Source organism: Crocodylus porosus, unplaced genomic scaffold (genome assembly GCF_001723895.1).
Source record: "Crocodylus porosus isolate Cpor-Errol unplaced genomic scaffold, CroPor_comp1, whole genome shotgun sequence".
Classification (NCBI taxonomy): Eukaryota; Metazoa; Chordata; order Crocodylia; family Crocodylidae; genus Crocodylus; species Crocodylus porosus.
In genome coordinates, this window is record NW_017728914.1 from 35,939,716 (window position 1) to 35,953,017 (window position 13,302).

The 13,302-nt window shown below is 47.1% G+C and overlaps 1 protein-coding gene across 2 annotated transcripts in view; it reads left to right on the forward strand.

Moving 5' to 3' along the window:
* Positions 1-13,302, forward strand: part of SGCD (sarcoglycan delta) — a 241,655-nt gene that overhangs the window by 196,163 nt on the left and 32,190 nt on the right. For both annotated transcript variants that reach the window (XM_019535275.1, XM_019535276.1), the window contains exon 6: positions 3,800-3,872. In XM_019535275.1, coding sequence (XP_019390820.1) covers positions 3,800-3,872 — 73 coding nt within the window. The remainder of the gene's footprint in view (positions 1-3,799; positions 3,873-13,302) is intronic.

Genomic DNA, 13,302 nt, shown 5'->3' on the forward strand with positions numbered 1-13,302 from the left:
TGTCGCACGCTTTATAAGTTCCTGATTGATTGTGTGGAATTAAGTTATTGGGCAGAGAACCAGCTAATGGAAACACATTGATGAAATCATTTTTGAGGGACATTAAATGGAACTTAAAATAAAGCTGAAATGGCTTTATGGATTTTTCACTCAAATTGTTTATGAACATTTATCGCTGCTAAATTACACAGTGTCAAGGAGGCAGTCGGTACGTATGGGTTTTAATAGAAGTCTTTCTGAAATAATAATGCAGAAGTGAATAATTTATTACCCAGGGATGAACAGTACATTATGTTTAAACACAGATTATATGATTGTTGTCTGCTAACTCTATCGGGCTGCTCCTAGATGAATTACGGCGGGCGACAGTAACTAGTCTCAAACGGTGAGACCAAAAAAAAATTCTCTCCTCCCTTTTGCAGTGAAGCAGCCCTTTATGGCGTAAGTTTTTCACAGTGGATGTGAAATGTTTGAATAGCAGATCAATCAGGCTGTGAAAAAGACCATTTATCAGTACATTTCATTTAACATCACTGTGGCTTAATGCGCAAGGGAAGCGAAGCCTGGCGGAGATGTCCCCGCCTGGGCAAAGAGGCTGGGTGCTGACATGTCTGCATATTTGTGCGTTTACACTTGCAACAAAAATCAGCCGTGGTCACCCTTAAAATAAAGAATGAAAACAAGAAGGCTGGACACGGGACTGGAAGGGGTCGTCCAGTCCCATTGACTGCCGTCTCCAGCAAACCTGTCACCTGCTGCCACCGTTCATGAACTGCTCAACCTGCATTTTAGACCTTGTTAAACGGCTGCCCTTCCCTCTTCTGCTACACCTAGTTCAGGAGCCACACTCCCCCGAGGGTCAGAAACCAACTTCTGATTTTCAGCCTGAATGTATTTATGGCCAGATTATACCCTTTTAGTCTCGTATCACCATAGTTCTTTTTTTCCTTTCTGGTGCTCATCCCTCAGATAGAGACACCAGCCATGTGCCCTCTCACAGTTGGACGCAGTCTTCCTGATGCCGTCTCACCGGTGTCTCTTGCAGTGGCACGACTGCTTCCCAAATGCCACTAGAAACATCTTACTATTTTGCCCCGCAGTTTGGGGCCATTCCCAGTCACCGTTAATCCTTTTGCCCATCTACAGCCCAGTCTAGACCAAAGAAACAAGGAAACAGCCAGTTGTCACCAATTAATGATCTCTCTAGGGACAGAGGATTCCTAAGGAGATACAGGATTTTGACCCCCAAGTCATCCATCCACACCTAGCCCTGGCCAGAAACATACCCAACTTTGACCCTGTTTGAGAGTCCACGTGTCCCACGTGAAATGGGTTGGTGGTCCCATTCTGGTTCCTGGTGCTCAAATGTCTGGGATGTAAGGAAAGCAGGGCTGACACTATCGCAGCGCCGCTCCAAGAGGAGGTCTTCAGCTGAGCCTGCCTGAAACGTCCAAGGATTGGAAGCAAATTGCTCCTCACTCATCAATCGAATAAAGACTGCTTGGAAAACATGGAGTTCAGCCCATCTTCCTCAGCATGTGCCTGGCCGTTGCTGGGGGCTCGGAGGAGTGCAGTTGACTTAACATTTTTTTCCAAAAAGAATGAAATCACAAGTCGGAGCCAGAGTCTCAACTCAGCGATGCAAGTGAAAAACAAGCCAGAATATTTATGTGTGCTGTGACAGTCCTCCGAATACTCCCGTCCCTCCCCCCCCAAAATCTTTGTTTTATTATTCAGATATGTGGAGGATGCTGTTTTGGCTAAGTTTCATTGCGGAGCTAATAACCAGTGCAATTGTGTGGGATAAACTAAGACTTAAACGATTTGGAAACAGTTCAGAGAGGACAAATCAGATAATAATAACCTTCATGGTTGGTAAGTCGCAGCTGCTTCTGACAACTTGTAATGATAACGGCTTATAGTAAAGTCAAGAGCTAAGTATCTGTATTGGGCCATAGGATCAATTTTAATACCCAAAGTATAAAGCTTCAAACTTTAGATTATTCTGTATCATCTTTGAGTTCACTTTGTTTTTCTGGGTTAAAAAGCAGGAGTTTGGGTTTTGGGCGGTGGTTTTTTGTAGTGTAGATATTAGAAAGCTTCTATTAATTCCAGCCTTATTGTAAGACAGTGAGTGGCAGCATGGCTCTTACACCGACATAACCCGCATCTCTCTCTTGAAGCCAGTGGGATTTCTCGATTATAAAACTGGCTTAAATGAGAGGAACGTTGTGCCACTACTCTGTTTCTGTGCAAGGGGTAGGGATAACAGCCTTGAAGTCTTGGTAACGTGTTGTGCACCAGCTCTGAAAATTATACATCTATAACCATGCATTAGTTGTTCAAACCTGAGCAAGTTGGAACAAAGCAATAATAACGCTGCACATGGTTTAAAGACTTAAGTGATAGGTCTCAAAAAGTCATTTGTGTAGTGGCTCCCCTCTGGATCTTTTCTTCGGTGCTCTTGAAAATGGCTGGTAAAGTTTGTAAGGTGATGCTAAAATAAGGATAGGTCGGAGTCACCGTTATCTCTCTTCTCCTACCACGTTGGGCTTCTTTGAACCTCATTGCCTTTTACTAGAGGTAAACATACCGTCAGAAATCTTGGACCAAATAACTTACCTGATGGGCAAGCCTATACTGGAAAGCAGAGCTCAGAAAAGGCTCACAACTCAGGATCAATACCCTGGCCCTGAACTCGGTTCTTAAAGGAAAGGGGAGTGTATGACACTTAAATGTATATGGAGGTCAATACTGAGTAGGGGTATGAAGGTGGTCTTGCTGTGGTATGCAGCATGGGTGACTGTGATGGGATTACTGTGGCCAGCAGTAATGTCCGCACCTCCAGAAGGTGGGTGAAAAACTGGAATGGGTTCGGTGTTCAGTTGAGAGTAATGAAGCGGCGGGGCGGATGAATTTCCCACAGGCTGCGGAGGAGTCTCCGTCACTCTGAGTGGTTACGTCAGGGTGCCGTGTCTTTCCACCACAAAGATCTGGACTTGATGCAGGAATGACTGGGTGCAGCTCTTTGGCCTCTGTTGTTATGCAGGAGGTCAGATGAGATGACCGAAACAGTCCCTTCGGGCCTTGAAACCTAGACATCTGTTAACAATGCCTATTCAGGGTAAACACTTAGTGGGCTGCCCATCTGACAAAGCTTGAATGTGAGAAAAGTGCTGTCCCTGGCATGATCTACCTGAGAGCCTGGAGCAGTGGCAGGTCATGTTCTGGTCTCACCACAAAACCAGTGGCAGAGCTGCAACTCGGTTCAAGGCCTGCTGCCTTCATCCTGTGTCTTCCCCATGGGGCAGCACCCCCTCCAACTGGCCACGCAGCAGCTTAGCCTGCATTGCATGCCATTTGGAGCGGCTCCACGAAACCAGGATTGGATTCTCTCCTTGGAGTCCAGCTCAGAAAGAAAACCTGAGAATAAGACACATGCCTCTATCCTAGTTAACAAAGCATGTGTTTGTATGTGGAAGCATTTATCCTTGGCAAGCGTTCCTATTTTCCAAGCTGGCTGCTTTCATTGGAGCAGCAACATTTTTCCATGCCCAGAAGACAGGTCGTGGCCAATGCGAGCACCGTCCCCGTGCAAGGTGCAATCGAGGCAGCCAGGTTTGCAAATTCAGCTCCACGTCCCAGACCTGGATGCTTCCACAGACTGTGCGGGTGTGTGCAGGGCGACATGGGGGTCAGATGAGCTGTAAATATTGCCAAGTGTGATTTGCAAGTCACTCCCCTGCTGACAGTTTGTTCCATCTCCAACTTGTGTTCTGTTTTTGTTTTGTTCTTTCAGGAGCAGAAGGCACAGTGTTCCCTAAATCCATAGAAACTCCCAATGTCAGGGCAGACCCCTTCAAGGAACTAAGGTAAACTTTGGACTATGGTTTAAACGTAATGCAGTGGTGCCTTGTTGGAATTCAGCATACTGATTTGTGGTGTTTGCATCTCTGCACGCGCAGGCAGAGAGTTCGCTTTGCAGTACATGGAGCAGGGGATATGATTCTGCCTTTCAGGGCTACAACCCCTTCCCCGACATGGTAATATTGTCTAGTAGAGCTCAAGTGCCACATTCACTGAAACACCACCCACCAAAACCTGTTCTGGGGGCACAGGCGTCTCAGCTCCAGAGATTCACCACTGCCCTCGTACTAATGCAGAGCTCCACTTACTTCAGAAGATGCATACTAGCCATGAGCAAGCCACTGGAGGTTTGATATCTAGGATAAGGGGAACAAGCAGCTCCTTGAATAGGAGATATTTTGGGTGAGGGGACTTATGTTAACTAACCCTTGCAGCCTCTCCCCATTTCCCCCCAATAGTATCTGCTTACAATATGATGGGTAGGTGGGTAGAGTTGTGAAGGGGCACTTGGCCAACGCAGGGTATGCAGGAGGTAACAAAATTCACCGCGTTTCCCAACCTGGATCCCATTCGTTTCGGTAACTGAGATTTCAGATGCAGTGAAAAAGATGGGCCCTGCCACTTGTCAGCTAGATGCTTTCCCACACAGATGATGGGAGAAAGCCCCAAGGTCTGTTATGGACTAAGTCATTTGAATGCCTTCATCCAAGTAGACATGAAGTCAGCTCACTCTGTAATTAACCCCTACTCAGAAACATGTCTCATCACTAGACCTTTTGGTGCCTGATCTTTCTTCCTTGGGGAAGTTCACTGAGGATGTGGTGTGAGCTCAGGAGTTAGGTCTACATGCCACAGACTTAGTTCATCCCTCTCAACATGGCCCTGTGTGTATATTTACAGCACTGAGACAGGACATGGGACAAATAGTTATTGGTAAAGGTTTCCACACCGATATTGGAAGTAGTTATGAACCAACCAGATCACAGGGCAAGTTCAGACATGGCTTAGTACAAAAAGACAAAAACCCTGAACTGAATCAATTCAGTCTTCACAGGTTAGTCTAAGCAGCATCAATTGAACGGATAAGCGAGTGAACAGACATTCACTTTTGATCCCAGAAACTCTGCCACATGCCTGCAGTGGCCCAGACCAGAAGCCGGGAGGAGCCTCCTGCTCAACTGGAGCAGACAGCTTGGGCCAAGGCTTGCGAAGGGGGGCAGGGTTGGCAGGGGAGGTGCAAATCATCCTGGGATGCTGGGGGACTGTGAGTAAACTTGAATCTGGAGGGGATCTGGGACAGAAATTCAACAACCCAATTTAACCTGAATCAGTTCAGTCTGATAGTACATCCATCCAGGTTTACCTTAAACCAGTTTCGGCTGTTTTGAAAGTGGATTATGTGCATTGAACTTCTGTTGGGTTACAGATTTGAGCCGATATCCAATCACTTTATACCAGTTAATGCATAACTTCTGTCCTAGCCCTTCTGAGTATCTTTCACCTTTTTTTCCTGTTTCTGGGGAAACATTCCCAGTTGTTTCCATTTTAAAAAATCAGATCACTAATACCAGGGTGTTTTGCTTCAGTTCACTCTAGAAGCCCACTGTACTGCAGTCTGCGTTAGCATTCGCCATACTGCCTCCCTCTTGAGACTGGGTTGTATTTTCTTAAAATGATGGAGTACATGCAGGCCAGATCCAGGGGCAGGGTCTCCACTGGCAGAAGACCCACCAGGAAGCGATGTGACCGCATAGTTACATAGCAGAGCTTGCTGCGTGGTGCTTCTAATTCCTTCAGTCCACTGAGCATCAGTTTCCCTGTTTTTCCTTCAAAAAAAGGTGGCAGCTACGGTTGCTACCTATAGGAGAGGAAACCCCCTGCTCCTGTCACCGCTGGGAAGAACATGTGCGTGCCTGCTTCCCTTTGCTTAAGACACACTGCTTGTCCTCTGGGAAGAAACGTCGCTCCATAACATCCGTCTCTCCACCCCCTCCACGTTCCCCGCTTTTTCCCACCTTGCAACTACCGTCCGCGGCGTCTGCATGTCACCAGGAATGATATGTTCCAGGTGATTACACAAGCATCATTCTCAGCAGACGGTCTGTCGTCTTCCGGCAGATGAATGGTCTTGGTTCATGCAGGCTAGTTCATTTATTAGTCACTGGCTGCTTTACAAGTACATGGTCACCTTTCCGGAGAACAGTAGCTGTTTCGCTGTTGATCACCGCCCGCTTCTGGCTGGCCGCCTCGTTTGAATCTTCTCTTCAAATGTCTTTGGCGTGCGGTGGCCGAGACGGGGGGCATTCAGGCAGCCGTACTTTGGTAGCACGCGCCCGAAGCGCCAGGGGCACAGCTGCAGCGTTGAACGTTTCATGTAGGGGAGAGCCATATGCTCATCAGGATCGGGTTGCTCCGTGTTTGACCCCGTTTCTGAGCTAGCGTGCTCGTTTTGCTCTGTATACACAGGCAGCAATGAACTGCTCCTTTGCTGCAGCCAGGCTCGTCGGGCAGGGGTCAATATAAATCCAGATCAGGCCAAAACCACGCGCGACTTTGTTGTCAAAGATCACGAAGAGTTTCTCTAGCGGAGGCTGGTGAGGGATGGCGCTGGGTAATGCGACATATTCTGCGAAGTGGTGTCTTAAGCACTTAACAAGTCGAACTGGTTGAAAAATGGAAAGCACGTAGTTGTAGATGTTTTCAAACAAACAAGCGCAGGCGCTGAACACAGTCTGGCCGCGTTAGCATGGTACCGTGCTCCTCTAATTAGCCCGGCTGTGCGCCGGCTGGATATAGCCTGAGAACTGAACAGCTTCTGTAGGAACAGGACCCCACCAAAATACCGGAGGCTAATTAACTGCATAGATGGCATGCATGCATTTTCCTCGGGTATAAAGGCGGGGGAAATAATAGTTTTTCCTTGATTCCTGAACTTTTCTTCCAGGCCAAAGCAGTGAGCTACTGCTTAGGGCATTTTAGCAGCAGAGCAAAGAAAGAAGAAATCATGGAGTGATACAGAGGCCAGCACCTTTCACCCCAAAATATTATAAGGAAGAAAAATGCGTTTAGTCACCAGCACAAGCCAACCAAACCGGAGTGCCCCTTCTCCCTTTACCAGTCAAGCACAGGAAAGGGGACATACATTCCCTCAGGCCTGAAGGGATTTATTCTTTGACCAAAGTTAATTATGACCCACTAAAACTACCAAATGGCAGATGAAATGCACTTACAGTATGATTTTATTAGTACAGTGCTGTCACATGTACAGTAGCAAGCTATCTAAATAGTCCAAGTGAGACCTATTGTACTAGACAGCAATTTAAATACAATGTTCAGCTAATGTAGCAATATTCATTTTGTAAAATAATAATTCTTGACGAATTAAGGTCTCTCTCATCTGCGTTTCACTAGGCAGCGTAGACGCTTTCAATAAATGGGCACGCACGCTATCTCAGTCCAAAACCCATTACATTCATAAAGATTAATAAGATAAGAATGGGAAGAAATGAGGAAAATTAATGGGACTAAAAGAGGAAATAGTTGATGAAAAATGGGAGACAGTTACTGAGCCGTATTTTAGCGGTGCAGGGAAAAGAGGGGCCTACATCCCCAGCTGGTGTCAGTGATGGAGAGAGTGATTTGTACCAGTGGTGCAACTGGCCCATGTTGGTTTCTGACTAGCTTATCCCAAAGGACCCAGTTCTGCTCTTAGCTACCCTAAGAGCAATGCTGAGAGCAGCACTGGGGGACAGCAGGCTTGGGCTCCAGGAGTGAACATTATCCCCTGCATCACAATAACAAATGCTGGAGAGTTATTTCATATAACCAAGTCTGCTAACTAGGTACAAGCAAGCCAGGCCTTACATACACACTGGGCTCTGCCGGCTTGAAGAACATGCACCACTAGAAGCCCCACAAGGTGTTTTAGAGGATACTGCCCTATTTCTTATGCACTGCCAAAGTCCTGATCTATCTGGGGATTAGTTATCTAGCAACCCCCACCTCATCTAATTGCATCCTCATGGTAGTTACAACTGGCTGAGGCATTTTTGCCGTTGGACCAAGCTTCCTGGAGCCAGTGGAAGCTCCTTGTCGCTGAAGCTCAGCATCTGGTAGCTCTCCAGAGCCCCCTTCCACCTCGTGAGATCTGCTGCAGAGCCTAGCAAAGGCAATAGGAGTCTTTCCCTACATTTCAGAGGGCCCTGTACTCTATACAGTGTACTTCTGAGGTCAGGCTTGAGAGCAGTCAGGGCCAAACTTTTGGGCAGGCATGCCACAAATTAGCCCCACATCTCCCCTGAGTGGTACTCCGATCCATTTCCCCCCACCTGATCTGCTGCTCTGTTTTCTGCTCCCTATAGGCCACTGTGCTGCCTGCCCCCTCCCCGGTCTGACACAGGCTGGTCGCCCTACTTCACAGCATGAAGGCAATCTTGTTGGTTGGGTTAGCTCTCTCATACCATATCCCTACTGCATTCTCCTCCCTCCCACAGCTGGCCAGGGGCCATCTCGCCCTGCCTCGTCATTACCTTCCCTACCACCCTTTGCTGTCCTTCTCCACCCTGCTTTAGCCCTTCGTCTGCTGCTTTTTATTTTTTAGCACTGGAAGCGCGTGCTGAATCGGAGCCCTGGCTGGCAGAAAACAGTCAAGCACCGCGCAAGTGTATAGTGCTTGTACTGAGTTACACCAGTGAGGCAAGTGGTGCCACTCTGGTTAAATCGGGGCACCCATATCTTTCATGTGGATGTTGATCAAGTCTGCACAGAAAGGTCAAACCTCCTGAGAGGGCTCCTAGGAGCAGCTCTCAATTGTGAAACGCTGCCGGGCGAGACCTTCAGCGAGATGGTGCCAGGAATAGGCTTCTGGACAAGAGATGCTGGGGTGTCTCCTGTGCACCAGTTCTCCCATTTGCCCTTTGGCCACAGCCAAGGATGAAGCCCTCTTTAAGAGCTGGACGTTAAGCTAGCATAAATCTAATGATTGTTTGGCTGCAGCTGTAAAAGCTTCTTGATTTCTTGAAGCAGAACAGGAAGGATCCTAGAGCCAGCTCCAGTCCCAGGTATTTCAGACCACCACGTCACATCCAGCTTCTTGCACAGCGAGGGAGGGTCTTTGCTCACATTACTCCACTTCCCTCCCATTGTGCATAGCTTGGCACTTCCCAACCTTATCATTTGTCCCATTGGTTATCATTAACCCTGAAGCCTCTCGATCACGCTCTGACCCAAGTTCCTTTACACTATAAATTTGCAGAGGCGGTGAGGTTACCAACCCAGCAGGGAGTTTAGTACCGAGGCATCGAATCTGCCAAGAGCTGCCTCAACACCCTAATTTAGCTGCTAGATGCAAACTTTTCTGTTGGCCTTGGGCTGCTTCGGTTTTACCTCCATCCTGGTTGCTTCAGCTGCCTTCCAAGTACAGCTCTGATTTTTATAGCAGTCGCTCTTCTGACTTCAGAGACAAGCATATGCTAATACAGTGGGATCCTCTAAATCATCCAATATGCACCATATGCAGAGGTGGCTTATGCAGCTGTGTGACAATTGCTTGACCTACCGATGTGAAAGGAGCACTGCACCCTAAAATGTCACACTGCAGATTAAGGGGGGGCAGGGTATATTTGAAGGGGCATTAAAATACTGGGGTACACATAAAATGATGCAAGTCTGGTCAATAAGGACCATTCCAGTGCTGATCTGTATTCATAGTAACATGTATATGGAAAAGAGAAAAAACAAGTGGGGATAAGGGAACACTTGCTCTAGCACAAACCCCAGATATAGGTGTTAAAAAATGCAACAGGACAAACAGCAACTACAACCACGAGCGAGTTTGTATTAAAATAAGCCCCTGTGAATTGGGCATCCGTGTGTACATGGGAAGGAGTGCAGGTGGAAACAGATATGCCCCACTGCTGTTACATGACCGTCCTGTAGAAAAGTGTGGCATGAGAATAAGCAAGCCAAAAGGCACTCCTGATTCACAAGCGGATCGTCAGATTGAACGGGGACTGAACGGCACGGCAGACATCCTGCCATGCAAAAGTAACTTCTCCCCCTGGTAATTGGTCATGAAAGTCATGAGACCGCTGCCCCCACCCAAGCAATTATGCAGCATAATCACAGTCAGTTCCCGTTTAACCTACCATATTGCTCCAATAAGGAAAATATTGCTCGATTATTCTGGTCCTGCAGTCCTCCTTAAACGAAGACAGGTTTCCTATACTGCCAAATAAGTCTTTGTTTCTGGGGTGATAGTCATCATTAATCCTGCCTGTTATCTCCGGTGGAACATTTGTTTAGATTTACGAGATTTATCTCCTGTCTGGGGGCATTGTACCCGCAACTGCCATTTGGTGCTTGGTAGAGGAATTGTCATTTGCTCCTTAGTCAGAGCCTGCGTGCCGTCAACAAGGGTAGTTCACAAAGGCCTGTGCGCCAAGATCCTTTGGGACCGAAGAGAAACTTCCCTGTATGCATCAGTCTGTCCAGACAGACATTAGCATACGCGCACTCGAATCGTACAAGAGCAGAAGCTTGATTTTTTTTGTCGCTACCAGGGCTGCACACCACTAACCTTGAGTGGAAAATAGATGCTAATAAATGCAGGGTCTTAAAAATGTGAATTATAGCCATTTCACACTTCACGGCAGACTCGCAGTGGTGAAATGGCTTAATACTTAATTACAATGCTTGTCCTTCCCTCAAGTGCAGATGACATCCCTCTGATAGATTTTGCAATGACATCTGTGGAAATAAGAGGAGAAGCTAATTAGTGATTCATATCATCCAGAATATTGACCATGCGCTGATTAAAAGGGTGGGCTGACACCCATTCCAACTTGATGCATGCATCTGTTAGTTTAGTCTGCTCCCCGAGGTGGGTTTTTGGTTGGTTTTTTTTGGAAGGCCTTACCGAAAATGAGAGCAATGCCTTCCGGCCCCTGGAATGCAGATGCTGAGAGCAAACGCTCCTTTTCATTTACATTTCATTAATGGTGAAGCACGGCGACGCAGCATGGCAGTGGGATGCTTTATGGCTTGCACTCCAGGGGAGATAACTTCTCTGTGGTCTCTTGGGAGCATTTTTGTGGTGTTGACTGTAATGGATCTGCAGAGTATTGACCAAGCACAACCATAAGCATGCTAAAAGCAGTCATTAGACAAGTCCCTAGCAGCGAGCCAGCCTATTCGTTTCCATGCCGGTTGTGCAGCGTGCTCCTCCTCCTCTTCTTGCAACAGCATTTCCACTGAAGTATTTATGTAGGTGAGCTCCGAGGTAATGTACTGTAAATCAACTCTTGTACCGGCATGAGATGTGACATTTTTAATAAACTGTGAGATTCTCAATCACTGTTGTTATCATAACAGCTTTTACGCTTAAAATATAGCTGTCTGCAGAAAGAGTACTGCGCGTGGAATAAAACAGCAAATGAAGGGTGGGTTGGAAGCGACATTGCCCTTGTCTCAAACTCGTGATTAAGATCCCAGCCCGGCTCTGATTTCCTTGCAAACTCTATTGTACTTGGAACTGAATTATTCTCAGGGAAATCTTGGCCCATCCGTGGGAAAGGAGAGCTGTTACTTGCAGCGCAGTCTCCAATGAACGGAGGCCACCCAATGATCAGCGGGGAAAGGCATGCTGTTTTTGCCGTCATCTCTGAACGGGGTACCCGTAGGTGAGAATTGACAAGGGAACAGTTGTCCTATTTTTATGAGCTGAGCTTTTGGTCTCTGAAGGAGCGTTTTGCGCGCTCATGCTTTCCCATGATTATAGCGGGCAGGAAATTCCAGCAGTCAGGTGCACATACCTGCCTGGTTGCCTTTGTGCTGAGCTTCTCCTTGCACAGAGGAAACTTTGAATGGCTCAAGACTCACATAACTAGCTCTCTTTGCTAGCTGTACACCAACTGCTCCTGGGAAAAAAAACCAAAACAAATTATGGCAGGAAAGGAGCTTGGCCAGAGCATCCTCCTGTCCTGTAACCCGGGATCTGAGGTCAGAAACGGTGTTGGGCATCATATATTAGAGCAGTATATTGATATTAGACCAGTATATACTAGACCGGTATATTCATATTAGACCAGTGTGTATATATATATATATATATAGATCTATATTAGATCAATATAGATCTATATTAGATCAATATTCTTGGCTTATTTGACCCTTTATACCATTTTTCATTGAAGAAAAAGAAGAGTGCCTGCATTTGAAAACTGTTCCTCGCGTAGATATTGCTGAGCAGATTTAATCCACAGGAAATTGTGGCAGCCTCGGCTTTTTGAATATCATTAATTCCCTAGCATGCAGAGCAGGCCAGAGATGCATAAGGTCATAAAAAAAAAAAAGCCATTTCGTTCTGTATTTTTCAAATGGCTTTTTGGTGGGTGGTCTTCCTCGTGGCCCCGCAGTGGCACAGCTAATGAGGGCCCGTTTCTAAACAGGACTCAGATTCAAAAAGCTGCATCCCTCAGGCATGGGAACAGCACTTTGAAAAGAGGAGAGCTCGTGCTTATTCATCCACCGTGGCGCGAGCACCGTGTCAGAAATGATTTCCTTATCGCCAGCCCGTTTCGAATGAAGCGCATTAAACATGGAGCTGCTGCTCTGCCATGGGTGGCGACTATAGTTGCTCTCTAGGTGAGTCGTAATGAATCCCCAGGGCCTGGATCAAAGATATATAAGTAGACACAGCTACAAAAGAAGGCCCCTTTTGTTTTCCCTATGGGTATGTTAGGGATTGAGCTGGACCAGAAATCCTGGACCACTTCAGCAACTCGGTGGCACGCCCCAATGGGTTTTCCTTGCAGTTCTTCCCCTGCTCTCTGCCTGGACCTCATAGTTAGCCAGTTATTGCTGGTCAGACCCAGAGAAAAATGGTCATCCCCTCTGCAACCCCAAGGAGAGGAAAGCCTCACTCAGGAGGAGAGGAAGGCGAGTGGCACCTGCTTCTAAAGAGGGATGGACAGGGGATCCCTCCTCCTCTTCCTTTGAGGAGGGTCTCGAGAGGCAGCGGTCTTACTTCCAAACTTGGCTGGCACTTCTGGGAAGACGACGTGCCCTGCAGCCGGGCGGGCTGCCATCGAGACGATTCCTGGGAAGGAGAGCCGAAGTCGTCTCTGGCCAGACCTTCAGAAAGAACGACGAAAGGCTGCACTTCATCGGTTTTGCATGCAAAGTGGTAGCAGCTGTTTCTCCCATCAGCCGAAGTGGCTGTTATAAATATACAAATACATACACCTCATTGGCAAGTAAAATAATGTGCGTGTTTCATTTCAGCTACACGAGGGCAATGTGTCCTTGGATGGAATAAGCCAAATGAGTATTATAGTAGTGTGTATCACACCACGCCGTGTGGCTTCAGGGCCATGTAGATGTGGAAGCAGAAATTTGATTACAACCCAGTAATAGGCAGAAAGCAGATGACTGCCT